The following is a 16,391-nucleotide window of genomic DNA, read 5'->3' as shown; positions in this document are numbered from 1 at the left end:
CAATCAAGGCTAATTACTGAGACTGTGTTTTGTGAACTCAAAGGGCATTGTGATTCAATTAACAAAATTGATGTGTTTTATGATTTTTGCTCATTTCAAAAAATAAAATTGCCTTTACAAAACCTATGGCAAAGCAAGTTTATCAGGTATAAAACAAATTAAATTAGATTAAATAAAAAAAAAACAGGGGGATTTCAGATTTGTTAATGTTTCATACACACAGAGGACACATGGTGGATTTTGTAAAGCATGTCAAACATTCATTCCATACTCCTGTCATCTTTAGTGGGAGAATTATTCAGGTCTGCTTCTTTAAATAAGAAACACAGCCTTGAAATTTGTGAGGCTTAAGGCAACTCATCAGGTTAGATCAGTACAATGTGGATGTGTAACCTTTACACTGCAGTTGAACCTGCACATACAAGTGTTATGAGAGGTCCCTGTGGCACTCTGCTCCTCAGACATGGATTTGAAGACTTGCCACTTTATTAGCTGCTAAGCCCCCAATACTTGTTCTATATAGTGGAGGCCTATGTTATGAGATGGGATCTCATTGTCTAGCGTTATTAGAGAAAGAGTCGGCAGCACTCTCTTGTCTCCCCGAGAGAATAGCCTGACTGTTTGAAGGGAAGCTACAAGTGCAATTTAACCCATCTTATTTACAATATGATCTGTTACAAGGACATCATTGCTGCAAGGATTCACATCTAATATATCACCTCAATGTGGTTCTTTTCTATTTTCATTGATTCATGAGGGTATATTTTTTCAGATCTTCACTTGAGCTCTAGAAAGGAAATTTTCTGAATCTGTCAAGTTGGAGTGTTCATGGAAAATTAGGTGAAAACTTTGGCAAATCATGTGACTAAAAAGTCACATTTCACATGGAACCACAGCAGACAAAACAATTGCTTTGTGATTAAAGGTCAAAACAGTTAATTAATAAATGTAAGTGCATATGGAGTTCTTCATGATACCATCAACATCAGCTCAGGGAAAACAAGCCGTCTGTGATCATCCCTCGAGTCAGCTGCACACACAAAATGGAAATTATGTGGTGGCATTGAATAATAAGTGCCATAGTGCCATCTAGTGCACAAATTTGCACACTGAAGTTTGGCGGTTCCTCCGTGCACAATATGCACTATACACTGTGTTTTACATGAGGCATGGAGCCATAGCAAAGACGTACAACTGATGGAGAAATATTAAAAAAGTAAAGAACTGAGAAACATTAGAGAAGTATGCACCCACTGCATGTGTGGGGTTACTGTGAGGTTTGACTAGCACTTATGAACCACACTGAAAATTTCCACGCATGGGGGAATTAAACAAGGAAGCAAAGGTTTGTCTTCCAAGCCAGGTGTCTGACAACCCTCAGTAGTGGAGAGCTGCAAGGATAATCTTCAGACAATAACACAATGTTGAGGGCTGTACATGCAAATCATACTCTGCCGTCTAAATTCCAATGATATACACAGAGCTCAAGTCATCAGTCCTCACATATCACTCATCAGGCCTCCTGGCTGTTAATTTGCCAGAGGATGCTATAGAAACAGCAGAAAAGAAATAATAATAAAAAAAAAAAACAACACATGAGGCAAAACAAGAGTCTTGAATAATTGATTGTGTTTGTCTTTGCTGTTTGTGTATGTGTGTGTGAGGGTACGAGTGTGTTAACATTGAGGGTCTGGACAGAGCTTATGCCCCTGAGCAGAGCAGACACATCTACCGTCCAATGGTTTGTGTTAAAAACTGTCTGATGGACCAAATGTGGGGGAAGGGTATGTTTGTGCATGCACAGTGCAATCGCATGTGCATGGGTATTCATGTGCATTCCTTGCTAAGTATATTCAAACTGAAATAATTTAAGTCAGTACTTGGCTAAAACTCAAACATGATGAGCTCATGTAAAAATCAGACCTGTTTTTGGATTCAGAATAAATTGAAGTAAAGATTTTCAGAATAAAAATGTTTGTTGTTAAACGGCTCAGAAATAGGTGTGTTGTAAGATGTTAAAAAGTCAATATACCTTCATTTTGTCTGTGCTGGTAATGAGCCATATTTTCTGGGGGAAATGGCTGCTTCTCCTGAGGCACCATGTCTACTGAATGTGGCCCTGATCCTGGATAAAACAGAAGGCTCACCAATCAATCTCTCCAGGTTGCCCACAGCCAGAGAAAGCAGCTGCACCACATGTTTGCCTTGCGCGATAGCGACAAGTTAACATACGGGCAGCACAGTAACCATCCACAAGCAGCCTCTAGCTGTCTTATAATGAATTCCCACAGGGATGGGGAACTATCAGAGTCAGTGGTGTTACTGGAGGCTCGGAATAAAGTCAACACCTCTCCTTATACCTGATGAAGCTACGGCACGGCAGCACACACACACTCTTGCTCTCACTCCCGCTCTCTCTCTCTCTCTCTCTCTCTCTCTCTCTCTCTCTCACACACACGCACATACACACACAGAGTCAAAGCCACAACACTGAACTTGTAAAAATTTGAAAAATCTAAACAATTAGGCTGGGTAGTTTATTAAAACACAAATTAGCTTAAAGTCAAATGTTTCTCCCTCACACTGTTATGTTGAACACAAACTGTTTCTTTTGTTTTTAATAGCCCACCATTTGTCAATGCAAGTTCCTTTACTCTTCTATATATATATATATATATATATATATATATAATGGAGACAGATGTTTTAGAATTCTAGTGAAAGTAAAATATATTTTTAAAAATGCCTTTTGCTGTTATTTCTTAGAATTTAAGAAGCAATGATTCACATTCTTTATGTTCTTTGGCCATTCATTGCATATAAACCCACAATAGTTAACGTTTTAAAACGTAATGTATTTTGTACTCATTGTATCCTGCAAATAAAAGCTATGCTGCCTCATCAGACACTACATGTTGTTCTAATTTAGTTAGTGCTTGAAGCTAACTCATTTGGAGCTGTGTCTTACTGCACAATGCTACTCATGTAGAAGCCAAGGATATTTTAGAGGTTCAAGTGGTTCTTACAATAATGATGGTTTTACAAAAGAGCAGTGAACTATCTATTTTTAATTCAAGGGTAGCATCCACCATGACTTTTAACTACAAATGAGATCACTACATAATCAGGTGTATTCTGGCTTATTATGTTTAATTTCAACTGTGTCTTTGCCAAGACATGTAAAATTTATAATTTACTCACATTTCAATGCATACTACTTCATCTTCATAAGCAGTCTTACAACAACACACTTGTACCAATACTGCAGGCACAAGTTTGTCCACATTTATATATAGATATCAATAGATATATAGAGATATCTATATCTGTAGATATAGCTAGATATATCTATATCTGGTCTTTCTAACCTTGAGGCCTCGGCTCTGCTTCTCCCTGAGGTACCATGTGAGTGATGAAGGGGATGTGGAGCTCAGGAGATACCAGGAGAAGATTTTGGTGAGATTTAGCCCGATCTTTCAGGTTACATCCCCTGTTGTATTCACTTGCCACCTCCAAGACAATCTGCAAATGCACACAACACATAAAAGCACAATGGACAGGAATCCATTAATATGTATTGGTAATGTAAAGCTCATGATCACAGTCACTTCAAGTAAGTGCAAAGCTTAACATCAACAGCAAGGTTAAAGATAATAACCTGTTCCTATCCATAGGTACACATACATGATATCTGGTTATTCCAGTCAGTGAAATGTACCCAAGAAATTTTCAAACAATGTTTTTTTGTGACTTTTTGTACTGCACCATCAGCCCCCAATGGGTTATCCATCACCTCCCAATTCTTGACAACTCCCACCCCTCAGAGTGCTATTAACAGAAAAATAAGCATAAAACTAAAAACAGCTACCACTGCATGAACATTGAATATATTTTGCATCAACATTTTAAGAATACCCTAAAAATATATACAAATAAAGAAATTTGCAGCATACTTTTTTTTTTTTGGGAGGGGGGGGGGGGGGGGGGGGGGGTTACAAATTGATTGATAGCATCCAATTGTTAGAAAATGATATTGACAGATAGATAGATAGACTGATAGATAGACAGATAGGCAGATCGACAGATAGATAGAGAGATACATCTATTATTCTTACAGGTCAAAAGTCAAACCGATTTATCCTAACTTTTAAACTGCTGATTGAAATTGGAATGGACTGATCAGACTGAACACACCAGGCCACAAAGGACTTGCAGAACTACAAAAGGCCACTGGCAGGGGATCTGAATAATGCATGCAACTCAATGTGCGATGACTTTATTACCTTCAGAGTTGCAGCACACTTGCATTTCCCAATGTAAAATAATCATGCTTTTATCTTTCTACCCACTAGATGTCACCCACTGACCATACAATACAGAACTGGGGTACCCAAGTGCCCAAGGTGTCATACAGTTTGTTAGGACACACTTCATATCTAACGGCAACAAAGATCAAGTGCCCAATAAAAACAACTTTTACCATGAATACAATAATTTGCAAATAAACATTTATCGCTGCAAGAACTTTATCGGTGACAGTGCAAATTTCATTATATTCATTAATGATACCTGTCACAAGACAAACACGAGAATAAAAAGGCAACATTGCAGCTGTAATTTCTTGCTAATTTAATTACGCATGTTTTCAGCTTTTATCTATAGACACCTTCACCTAACGTGTAGTGTCATGTGTCATGTGCCCCACCCCCGATTTGGAGGACAGCTGGATTGACTTAAACAGGCTCCAGAAGCAGCTCTTGGTGTGCAAACTGAAAGAGCTAAAGTGAAATACATTGAAAAATACAGAGTGAATGCAGATTTAATAAAATGATGCTCGGAAGGATGGAAGGAGCCAGGATGTGGCATGTGTGCATGACGTCATTTCTCCATGTACTGTGCGCCATTTTGGAAGAAAAAAAAATCACGGATAATTCCCGTGGTCTTGACAGATCCGGACCTGAGGCTTCACACTGATTGTGGATGCTGTCTGTTTCCCCGAGCAAGCCGCATTGGTTGATTAGGTATTGGAAGCTGTGTACAGCAAGAGCTGCTAAATGAAGCAATGGCGGGTAAGCTACTTTTGAAGCGGTGAGAAGGATCCTCCTCACTTGGTGTGTGTGATGGCCTGAATCTGCAAGTTAGCTAGCCAACGTTAGCGCTGGCGTGCTATGGTGCTAGTTGTCAAACTGTGTCACTGTCAGGTCGTTTTTTTGTATCACCAGCTGATAAAAGCGCGTACAAGCCAGCACTGTTTTCATTTTACTGTTTTGTTTTTTTTACAGGAGTTGCAGGAGGAAATGATTTCCAGTGGTGTTTCTCCCAAGTGAAAGGAGCGATAGATGAAGATGTTGCGGAAGGTATGTTGCTAACGTTAGCTCGGCGGCTAGGCTAGCACGGTGGGAAGCTAGCTACATGGTCTAATGATGATGATGATGATGATGATGATGATGGTGCTCTGTGTGCTTCACGTGAGATGCACGGTAACTTCGTGGTCGCACGGGATTTTAGACACTTTAGCTGTCGTGACGGATGTGAGCCTGTTTGTGGATCAGATGCACAAACGCCCTTTCTTCTGTAAATAACTATATTCCACTAGCTAGCTGTATGCTAGGTGTTGGCTAAGCTATTAAAAGGGGAGCGACCGTGTCCATGACGTCAATGTGCTGCGTCCATAAATTGTGAAAGTGACATCATGCCTGTTTTCATTCATTCATACTTGAATGAATAGGTATGTTTGTGACTCTCTAAAGACACATGTCATTTACACCAATGACATGATACCAGCAGGCATCAGAGTTATCACTGAGGAAGCTGAGCTCTGATTTCTGGATCTCTTTGATGTGTCCATTTTCAGCCGACATAATCTCAACAGTTGAGTTCAACTATTCTGGAGAATTGCTTGCAACTGGAGATAAAGGTGGCAGAGTAGTGATATTTCAACATGAACAGGAGGTAAGATGCATATGGAGCAACAGACATGTATATTCATCAGCAGAATGTCGGATGCCACATGTTGTCTCTGTATTGTGGTAATGTACACACCTTTTGACACGTTTACAATGTTTACTTTCAGTCTAAAAATCGTCCACACCTGCGCGGGGAGTACAACGTCTATAGCACTTTTCAGAGTCACGAGCCAGAATTTGACTATTTGAAAAGTTTAGAAATCGAGGAAAAGATTAATAAAATAAGATGGCTACCCCAACAAAATGCTGCTCACTTTCTACTTTCGACGAATGGTAAGATGTTACTTTTGGATTATCATTAATTGACGTTACAGTTCGAAAATCTGTGATTTTGTTTGATCCCTATCATGAAATATTTCTCCGCTTCTATATTTTACAATTTCTTTGTGTTTTTTTGCCAGATAAAACTATCAAATTGTGGAAAATAAGTGAAAGAGATAAACGAGCAGAAGGTTACAACCTGAAAGATGAAGATGGACGACTCAGAGACCCCTTTAGAATCACCTCTTTACGGGTATGTAACTTGTCTCGTATTTAAGTAAGACTGTTTATTGTTTTTGTTCAGTCTTACCTAAGAAGATTCTTACTGTATGTTTCAGGTACCAGTACTGATGCCAATGGATCTCATGGTAGAAGCAAGCCCACGGAGGATCTTTGCAAATGCGCACACCTATCACATTAATTCCATTTCTGTAAATAGTGATCATGAAACGTACCTCTCCGCAGATGACCTAAGAATAAATCTATGGCACTTGGAAATCACAGACAGAAGTTTTAGTATCCTTTTTCTTTGTCAAAAAGCAGCAGATATGAGATATGTGGCCTAGTTGTCAACAGTCCACACTAATTCATAATGAAACATAAGACTGTTAGTTTCTTAACAGTATGTTCCCAGATATTGTAGACATCAAGCCTGCCAACATGGAGGAACTGACAGAAGTAATCACAGCTGCTGAGTGCCATCCACACCAATGTAATGTATTTGTGTACAGCAGTAGCAAAGGCACCATTCGTCTGTGTGACATGCGTGCAGCAGCACTCTGCGATAGGCACTCAAAATGTAAGTATCTCTATTTCACATGAATTTGTCTGTGTTGATCATTGTAAAATTTATTTGTTAAACTTTGGATTGATCATTTAAGCAATACCTGAAAAAACACTAGACTTGTAGGAACATTAATTTAGTCTGTTGCGTTTTTTTTTTTGGGACATTTCTCAGTAAATTGAAAAACAATGTTTGAATCTGATAAATTATTGTTTTGAAAATAAAATTTCTTTAACTAAGTTTAATGTGGTAGCAAAATGTAAAGAAAAAAATATATTTATAATAAATATTTATTATCCCCCCCACCAAGTTTTTGAGGAGCCGGAGGATCCAAGCAGCCGATCCTTTTTCTCTGAGATCATTTCCTCCATCTCAGACGTGAAGTTCAGTCACAGCGGGCGCTATATGATGACACGTGACTACCTCTCCGTCAAAGTTTGGGACCTCAACATGGAGAACAGGCCAGTGGAGACATATCAGGTGCATAAACGGATTAACTTCCTAGTTTGAAATTTTGCCAATGCTAACCCTTTGTGAAAATGAAATAATTATTATTTCAAAAATCAATCACCAATGACAAATCAAAAGTTACTCTTTATATGAACAAGATTTATAAGCACTGAAACCCTGATTTATATGTATGTGTGAATGAGCTCACTGCATGAGCCCTATTCCATTTTACTTTTATACATACAGATGAAAACATTAGGTTGAAGTGAGTATTTTGGGTTAAGAGTCTTTGCTGTCCTTGTTTCAGGTGCATGAATACCTTCGCAGTAAACTTTGCTCCTTGTATGAAAATGACTGCATCTTTGACAAGTTTGAGTGCTGCTGGAATGGCAGTGATAGGTAAGTGTTTTCTTGTTCTTTAATGGAATAAAATTAATTGACTTACTATTACTTTTATGGTATATAATTGCCAGAATGGCATTCCCAGGTTTTATATTTATTGTGTTTATCACTGCTAACATATGGTCTGAGAAATCCACTCTACTTTTCTTTCTCTATTAGCGCCATCATGACCGGCTCCTACAACAACTTCTTTCGAATGTTTGACCGCAACACCAGACGGGACATCACACTGGAGGCTTCCCGGGAGAGCAGCAAACCACGGGCCACGCTTAAACCCCGTAAAGTGTCCACTGGTGGCAAGAGGAAGAAGGATGAGATCAGCGTGGACAGCCTGGACTTCAACAAGAAGATCCTCCATACTGCCTGGCACCCCAAAGATAACGTGATTGCTGTGGCAGCCACCAACAACTTGTACATTTTCCAGGACAAAATCAACTAGGAGATTTGGGGCTCCAGAGGATAGGGCTTTTACCGTACCTGTGTAGTTAAGCCTACTACTTGTCTATCTGTATAAGAAGAAACAGCCTCGTTGTCCTCCTGGTGAAGAATTCGAAAGCACGTGTCTACTTTTTTTGCCACAGGAGGCTGATCCATAGGCCTGTTTTATTTTGAGTCTGAGCTTAGGTTGTTTTTGCCTTTGGCACCAGGGCAATCAACATGCCCCCCTGACCCAGAAAGCCCAATTTGGGTCTAATTGACGGAATGGCACTCCCTAGAGGTCAAACTCTTGAACGTTGGTGTTTGTGTTGACATTTTAAGCCTTCATTTCATGATTTAACAACAGAACTCTTGGAAGCCCTTAAAATGACGTCTTGTCAAAGTTGTAACATCATTTCAAAGATTTTGGGCCCTCTGAAGCACGGATTAATGGCCCATAAGCCTAACTGTAACATTCCCCCCCATTGGCCATGTATTCAGGTCAAACCGCTGGTGGAAGAGGCCATGAATTTGGAAAGTGGACTTCTCTTTTCTTCCTCTCCCTCCTCTTACTTTACCCCCGTCAATACGGTGACATAATTTCACTGACTGTATCTACTCAAGTACACCTTGTCATCCACATAATAAAAGAAACTAAAACTACAGATGTGTTTTTAAATTTAGAAGTATGTATTAAAACATGTTTATTGCTTTGCATGTTTTTATGTTGTAGAGAGGTGGAAAATGTTCAGTCACACCACTGTCTTTTGAGCAGATCTCAAGCAAACTTATCATGGAAATACTATTTGGGGCTACCAGTTTCAGAACCACTGTTGGAAACAACTGATAATGTTTTAGTTTTTGACAATGTTTTAGGATGCAGGCTGGAAACTACATGGCACAAGATGGGGCCCAGGACAAAGGGAATCTGCAGCCTTAATACCTACTTCTATCAGTGACAGCTACAAGTTATATGTCCCCAAACGTTTTACAAACCTCATGTGCATTATTTGTAAATCCTATTTTATAGAGTTATGTCCTCATATACTGCTGCTACATGTAGCTGTCAATGAAAACACAAAGGAGGAAAATTGCACACCGTACAGTTTATGTGATAGAGTGCCTCCAACTCATGTAATAAGTAAATAAAGTCAGACAAGCCTCATACATGGGCCATTATTCATTTATTAGGAATGTCACCCAAATTTGAACAGCGTATTGCAAATGTGGATCATATCTCCGTAGTTGTGAATGCCGAAATGAAAGTTGACTACACAAAACATATACTGATGACATTAAAACAAACACAAATAATGCATTGTCTTTGTCCATTGATTCCTAACATGGTGGCAATGTATTCACTTGTTTATTATTTTGACCAAAGTTCAATAAAATTTTAATTGTGTTCATCTGAAAGTGGTCCTCTCCTTTGAAAATCAGCCACAAGTTCCTATATTTGAAATTATGTGTAAATGCAAAAAGGACCATGCATCGGTTTCCAGCTTCTTTGTGCAAAATTAATAGAACTGACCACATTTGTGCTTAATAATGTAGCACTTCATTTGCCACCATTTACAGTTAACACATTGATCAATTATTTATATTATCACTTTCAAACAAAGCTAATGATCCCATGAGGAAAAAAAAAAAAACATTTAAAATAAAAAAATGTCACTTTCAATAAGAAAAAAAAAAAAAAAAAATCAACTCACAGTACATTGCTTAAAATATCAAGCGATTTCTATTTGCAAAAAGAAAAAGGAAATGTACAATATTTCACTCTTCTAACATGCGAGTTTAAGAAGCTGGAAGCAGCAAAACCCTCATCTCCAGGCTAGGAAAGGGACTATAGCAAGGAGCAGAGGACTGGTTAGTTCTGTGTTCATGATTAAACACCATGAAAAGAACTATTACAAACCTTTTAGACTCCATGCTGTTGTGGGCAACATGTGGCTCTCAATAAAATTGGACCATGTGACATGGCCACATCTCCCTTGATCTTGAAAAAAGGGTCCCATTTTAAGGCATGCTAAGATTGTCATTTCAAGGTGACAAGGTGTTGCAACACACCACCACTCTCCTTAGTAGGTGTTGTGGGAGGTTAGGCGCTTGCCAATATATATCCTAAAAGGAAAGACAAACATGTAAAATTAGATGCTGCTGAGAGCAAAATATACACTTTTAATAAACCTTCCCTCCATAAATGTCTTATTTCGAGCCTCACATTGTCATACTGTTGTCAAGAGAAAAAAATATCTATTAATTAATTAATTAATTATAGTGAGATAAGCCATGGTGTTGTTGCATTACTGCTTTATGTGGCGCAATCATTAACTTTGCTGTAGTTCTCTATTCTACATGTCTTCTCAAATAAGGTTTGATCGCAAAATAAAAAAATAACTACATTTGTTCTCTCATCAACAAGGAACAACACAGAAGTTTGAAATCCATGAATATCAAATTCATTAACAGGTTTTTAATATAGAAACATTTGCCCATCACTAGATTATTCATGTTGGTCCAATTAAAGGTGTGTTTGCATCAGTGATGTATCTGAACCTGTCCAAATGTCATTTTGTAGATTATTGTTTGTGGTCAAAAATTGGGTCTTTAAAAGTTCTTTTTGTAACTGCCGTTAGAAGTTTCAATTGTTTCTGGTTTTTAAAGGTACTGATTAAATGGCATTGCCTACCCAAGGCCAACAGCAAGTATGTGAGAAATGATTAATGAGGGTAGAAAAAGCTTCAGGAAGTCAGCAGAGAGAATGCCTCCCTTCTTCATGACGCTGGTGTTCCTGATGCTGAGAGAGGTTGAACGTTTCGGGTATGTGAGCAGGAACTCCCTACAGAGGAGCAAATTAATTTTTCATTGTTCTGAATACATTAAAATCAATCAGTAGCAGTTTAATGTCACACTGATACCTATGCTCACTCAGAAATAGTTTCAAGTCTATGAATTACAATTGTAAAATATGGCATAAGGTAAATATATTTAGTGTATTGGGTGCAAATTTAACCACTATACAACTTCCTTTATCACCACTGCAACCACTATCATTATTCCTGGTTCTCTTGATTAGCTGTGCATTCAAATTGTATTCATGTGGTTTGTAGGTATTGATACTACAAGTTACCACATTGGAGGTGGAAACATACTTTGGTGGATTATTCTCAGGCCGACTAGACCAGACCCAGATCCAGTCAGCATTTTTCTTCATCAGATTCTCTACTTCGTGTCTTGTTTCTTGAGAGTCTTCATCTGACTGAAAATACACCCAGCATCGATTTGGCCATCACAAATATTTCAAACAACACTATGCTATAAAACTATGAATAAACCATTGAATAAAAGCTAGTATAGGTCAGTGGTTCCAATAAATGATAAACCTGTGAGCTGTTTCCCTCTGAACCTCTCCATAGAAGAAGTGGGGTCTGTGCTCTGAGTGGGCTGATGTGAGGAGGACAAGAATGCATATGAGAAAAATTTGCAAATAATCACCATCAACACAAACCGCTTCCCCCTTTCCCCACAGACCTGTTGCAATGAGAGCTTCCTCTCGAGCTGTTTCTGCATGACTCATTCTGTGCATCTAGCAGCATTTTCTCCAAATCAACCTCCTGGATGGTTGTGGGGATTTGCTCCTGGCTTCCATGGTGACTCATACTTTGAGAGCCATTGCTACTGAAATGCAGTTCAACCCAGGAACCTTGAACCAAAAAACAGTATCTGGGTGGTTAAAGGGTTGTATATAGTAAACAAATAAACATTGAGGAACTGAGCCTAGCTTAAATGTATTTAACTCTGAAGCATTACAAACATTTCTCAAAAACTGTCTAGACAGATGTGCTATCACAGTGGTTTCTCCGCGCTAAAACGTAAGCTAAATCTTGCTGATTTCCTGTATCAGCTCAACCTTTTCACCGAGCTAGTTAAGGCGACTTAATGTTTCACAGCGTACAGTTTTTAATTATCTTCTAGCATCAACACTAGCGAGCTGCTAGTTTTTCTGTCATACTTTACCTTGCAAACTCTCCTCAGACGCGATGTCCTTTTGGAGCGACATTGTTGTGGTAGAAACTTGCGGGTGTCGCACGTTTACACGGCGTTCGAGGCCGAAATCTGGGCGAAATTGTGTCAAAATGTCTGTCACTTGGAAATCCAGCTACGACAACAACAATGACGCAACACTTTGTTTATCTGCAACGCGGTTGGCTCTGAAAGGAGACCACGCACAGCAGTCTGACTGAGCGCGTGTCAGCCACGCGGAAGAGCGCGCGCACGAAAGCAAGTCCACTAAACCAAATTAGGTTTACTGGACTAAATTAAAACATTTTCTTAAACACCCATAGGAGGCATTTTGCTCATGTCACCTGATTCTGTAGAAACTTGTTTGTTAAAGCATTTCCACACAGCTGCCTGTAGATGGCAGTCAGGACTCACAACACGCTCTTCTGCCAGCGCTGCCCCGGTAAAGATACACGGTGAGATCCTGCAGTCACCTCTCAGCTGCCATCTATGCAATTATATGGCCTAACATAAACATATCATGTACTCTGTGTGTGGAATGTGCCGTGTCCTAAATGAATGGACTGTGCACACTTAGTCACATTGTCCTGATTGATCAGTTACTAATTAGTGCTTTCTGGTTTTCTAATTTTTTTTCATTCTGACCTATAGGTAATCAAAGCATAAAAACCCGCTAGATCTCTTTTAAATAATAGTTTTAGAATTGATTAAAATGGTACTGTATTTCTCTGAGGAAAATAATATTTTATTGATTGTTTGTGACTACTTGAAGAGAGAACTCAAAATTTGATGCTGGCAAATTAAATTAGGTTTTCTACCATGGAGATTTGTATGACTCATTATTCCTGCAAAACTAAATTATTTCTTAATTTGAAGGGGGGTTATTATTCTTGGATATGTTCTTCCTGGCAGACCTTGGTTTACACAGAACATATTGAGCATACAACTACATCATTAAAAAAAAAAAAACAGAGATAAATTACTTTGGTAATAAGTAAAAAGAAAGTTGCAATTTTCCATCTAACCAAAAACAAGCTTGCACAAACAAAAAGCTATATATATTAAATCCCTTTTGCTGCTGCATCAGGGTTTTGTTTTGCAAATAAGCATTTTTAAGCTGCAAGTTATGGTTTACAGTCTAGTTTCTGTAAACAGTAAGTATTTTCTTTTCAATAAGGGATCTGAGAGCACAAAATCAAAAATCAAAACAGATTCTATGAATGTGATGAAGATTGATAAAAATGCTAATACTTTCATTTGAAATTCTGCTCCCTATAGCAGAGAACAAAATGTCTTTCTATTCCACTACACAGAATTACCTGAACAGGCAAATTGATTATTCAAAGTAGACGTGTAACCAAAACATAACATTATGTGGAGCAATAACCAACACAAATATTCCAATAAGAGCCATACAATTGAATATGGAACTAGAAAATTCCAGGGAAATTTTGAAGTGCCACGGGACCCGGGGCCCGTCCGTCACCCGTCATCCGTAGCCCGTCGTTCGTTGCCCGTTGCCCCTCGCCTGGACGAGCAACCCACGTACCGTCATGCTGTCGAAAGCCTTCCTGCTGAAATTTCCGTTCGGAGAACCGATTGAGCTCGATTCAATGAGCGTGTCTTTATATCTGTCTCTTTGTATGTCTGTGTAAATGTGTGAGTGCATCTGTATATCTATCTCTGTGTGTGTCTGTGAATATGTGTGAGTGCATCTGTATATCTGTCTCTGTTTGCATCTGTGTACATGTGTGAGTGCGTCTGTATATCTGTCTCTGTGTATGTCTGTGTACATGTGTGAGTGCGTCTGGATATCTATCTGTGTCTACATCTCTATATGTCTGTGTGTGTCTTTGAGAAGAAATCATTCAAAGTGATGGCCATAGGCCACAGACAGAGTGAGATGAGACCAGCATGACAATTGATCTATGACTGTGTAGGAAGCGTAGGAGCTATCGTAAAGCCTTTCGTCACAAACAGAGGTCAAAGTCTCATGACCTTTTTAAACTTTGAACGGCGTTTCTGTGACAAAGTATGACGAAGCAGTGAGGCTCCAAAGTGGGGTGGGTTTGATCCACAGACCTGATCTGTATATCTGTCTCTGTGGATGTCTGTGTAAAGTGTGAGTGCGTCTGGATATCTGTCTCTGTGTATGTCTGTGTAAATGTGTGAGTACGTCTGTATAGTTGTCCCTGATCATGTCTGTGTATATGTGTGAGTGCGTGTCCATATCTGTCTCTGTGTATGTCTGTGTAAATGTGTGAGTGCATCTTTCTATCTGACTGTTTGTAGGTCTGTGTATATGTCTGAGTGCGTGTCTATATCTGCCTCTATTTCTGCCTGTGTATATGTGTGATTGCGTCTGTGTATATAAGTGAGTGCGTCTGGATATCTGTCTCTGTGTGCGTCTGTATATCTGTCTGTGTGTGCATCTCCATATCTCTGTGTGTGTCTTTGAGAAGAAATCATTCAAAGTGATGGCCATAGGCCACAGACAGAGTGAGATGAGACCAGCGTGACAATTGATCTGTGATTGCGTAGTAAGCGTAGGAGCTATCATAAAGCCTTTCGTCACAAACAGAGTTCAAGGTCTTCTGACCCGTTTAAACTTTGAACGACGTTTCTGTGACAAAGTATGACAAAGCAGTGAGGCTCCAAAGTGAAGTGGGTTTGATCCACAGACCTGATCTGTATATCTGTCTCTGTGGATGTCTGTGTAAAGTGTGAGTGCATCTGTATATCTGTCTCTTTGTATGTCTGTGTAAATGTGTGAGTGGGTCTGTATATCTGTCTCTGTGTATGTCTGTGTACATGTGTGAGTGCGTCTGGATATCTATCTGTGTCTACATCTCTATATCTCTGTGTGTGTCTCTGAGAAGACATCATTCAAAGTGATGGCCATAGGCCACAGACAGAGTGAGATGAGACCAGCCTGACAATTGATCTGTGATTGTGTAGGAAGCGTAGGAGCTATCATAAAGCCTTTTCTCACAAACAGAGTTCAAAGTCTTCTGACCCGTTTAAACTTTGAACGGCGTTTCTGTGACAAAGCATGACGAAGCAGTGAGGCTCCAAAGTGAAGTGGGTTTGATCCACAGACCTGAGCTGAGAGAGATGCGGTCGTCACGGTGATTTGAGAATTCGTTCGGGTCAGAGCTCAGACTCTCCCGAAAACGCTCCGAAAAGTGGCTTTTGACCACGTCCCGAACTACTTCGAATTGCGAGCAAACCGTAGCTCCGGTCCGAAAAGCGAAAACACCGTGAGAGACAGAAGAGTCTGGGGATTCTGCCAGTCTTATTTGAAAGGAAAACTCCTTAAATTGAGCGTGTAGGGACAGTGCAAAGACAGAGTGAAATTGTTTTTCGGAAAACCTTGATTTGCATTGCAGTCAATTGGGCCAAAACCAGGTGTTTCTGACGCTCTGAGCCCTCCAGTTTAAATTTGGTGAGGAGTAGAGTTGTAGAAATTTGATTTTCTGAATCCCAAGACCTGTGTCTACGTTTTGCCAAAAAATCTTTTGTCTCCTTTTCACGGTTTGGCCGTGAGCTCGAGTTAAACATGAAAATGTCGGTTACTTTTTCACAGTGCTCTCACTCTACTTAACGAGCGGTTACACTCTAACTTTGAGGAAAAAGTGATTCGGACTGCTCCTTTGAGAGCTCGTAGTTTGAAAAGTGGAGTATTTAGGAGAAAAAGGTTTGATTTTGTGGAAAGAGCACAAGATTTCCTCCGTTTTAAAGTTTGAATGATATTTTTAGGTGCACGTATGACTGAGCTATGCGGATGAGAAAATAGGTGAATTTTTGAGGCGATTTTTCGTCGATTCCAATTCATTCTCTATGGAACATTTTTGCTGGTTTTTTGGGAATAACTTTGGGAAAAATCGGAATATCGACTACCCAGAACTTAGCACGCTATTCCCGATCGAGACGCACGTTTTGATATATATATTGTTGGGCTCCGTCACGCAGTACGACCCGCATTAACGGACGAAAAAGTGACGGAATAATAAGAAGAAGAACTAGAAAATTCCAAGAAATTTTGAAGTGCCACGGGTCGGCGTCCCCTCGCCCGTCGTCCCCTC

General features: G+C 39.5%; 2 protein-coding genes across 2 annotated transcripts; one reads left to right on the top strand and one right to left on the bottom strand.

Moving 5' to 3' along the window:
* Window positions 1-4,886: 4,886 nt before the first annotated feature.
* Window positions 4,887-9,690, top strand: LOC115055251 (protein phosphatase 2, regulatory subunit B, delta). The gene is made up of 10 exons (XM_029520918.1): window positions 4,887-5,069; window positions 5,283-5,357; window positions 5,855-5,952; window positions 6,074-6,239; window positions 6,368-6,480; window positions 6,566-6,743; window positions 6,862-7,026; window positions 7,322-7,491; window positions 7,769-7,860; window positions 8,023-9,690. Exons 1-10 carry the CDS (start codon window positions 5,063-5,065, stop codon window positions 8,300-8,302), a joined length of 1,344 nt encoding a protein of 447 aa, XP_029376778.1. The 5' UTR covers window positions 4,887-5,062; the 3' UTR covers window positions 8,303-9,690.
* On the bottom strand, window positions 9,446-12,620 carry bnip4 (BCL2 interacting protein 4). Its single transcript, XM_029520920.1, has 6 exons — window positions 12,301-12,620; window positions 11,815-11,986; window positions 11,667-11,727; window positions 11,436-11,542; window positions 10,973-11,122; window positions 9,446-10,404 (listed from the first exon to the last, which is right to left on the bottom strand). The coding sequence occupies exons 1-6, from the start codon at window positions 12,341-12,343 to the stop codon at window positions 10,362-10,364; spliced, it is 576 nt and encodes a 191-aa protein (XP_029376780.1). The 5' UTR covers window positions 12,344-12,620; the 3' UTR covers window positions 9,446-10,361.
* Between the last annotated feature and the right edge of the window lie 3,771 nt (window positions 12,621-16,391).

This window comes from Echeneis naucrates, chromosome 15, assembly GCF_900963305.1.
Source record: "Echeneis naucrates chromosome 15, fEcheNa1.1, whole genome shotgun sequence".
Taxonomy (NCBI): domain Eukaryota; kingdom Metazoa; phylum Chordata; class Actinopteri; order Carangiformes; family Echeneidae; genus Echeneis; species Echeneis naucrates.
The sequence above is the reverse complement of the archived record's forward strand: the minus strand, read 5'-3'. Positions and strand labels throughout refer to the sequence as shown.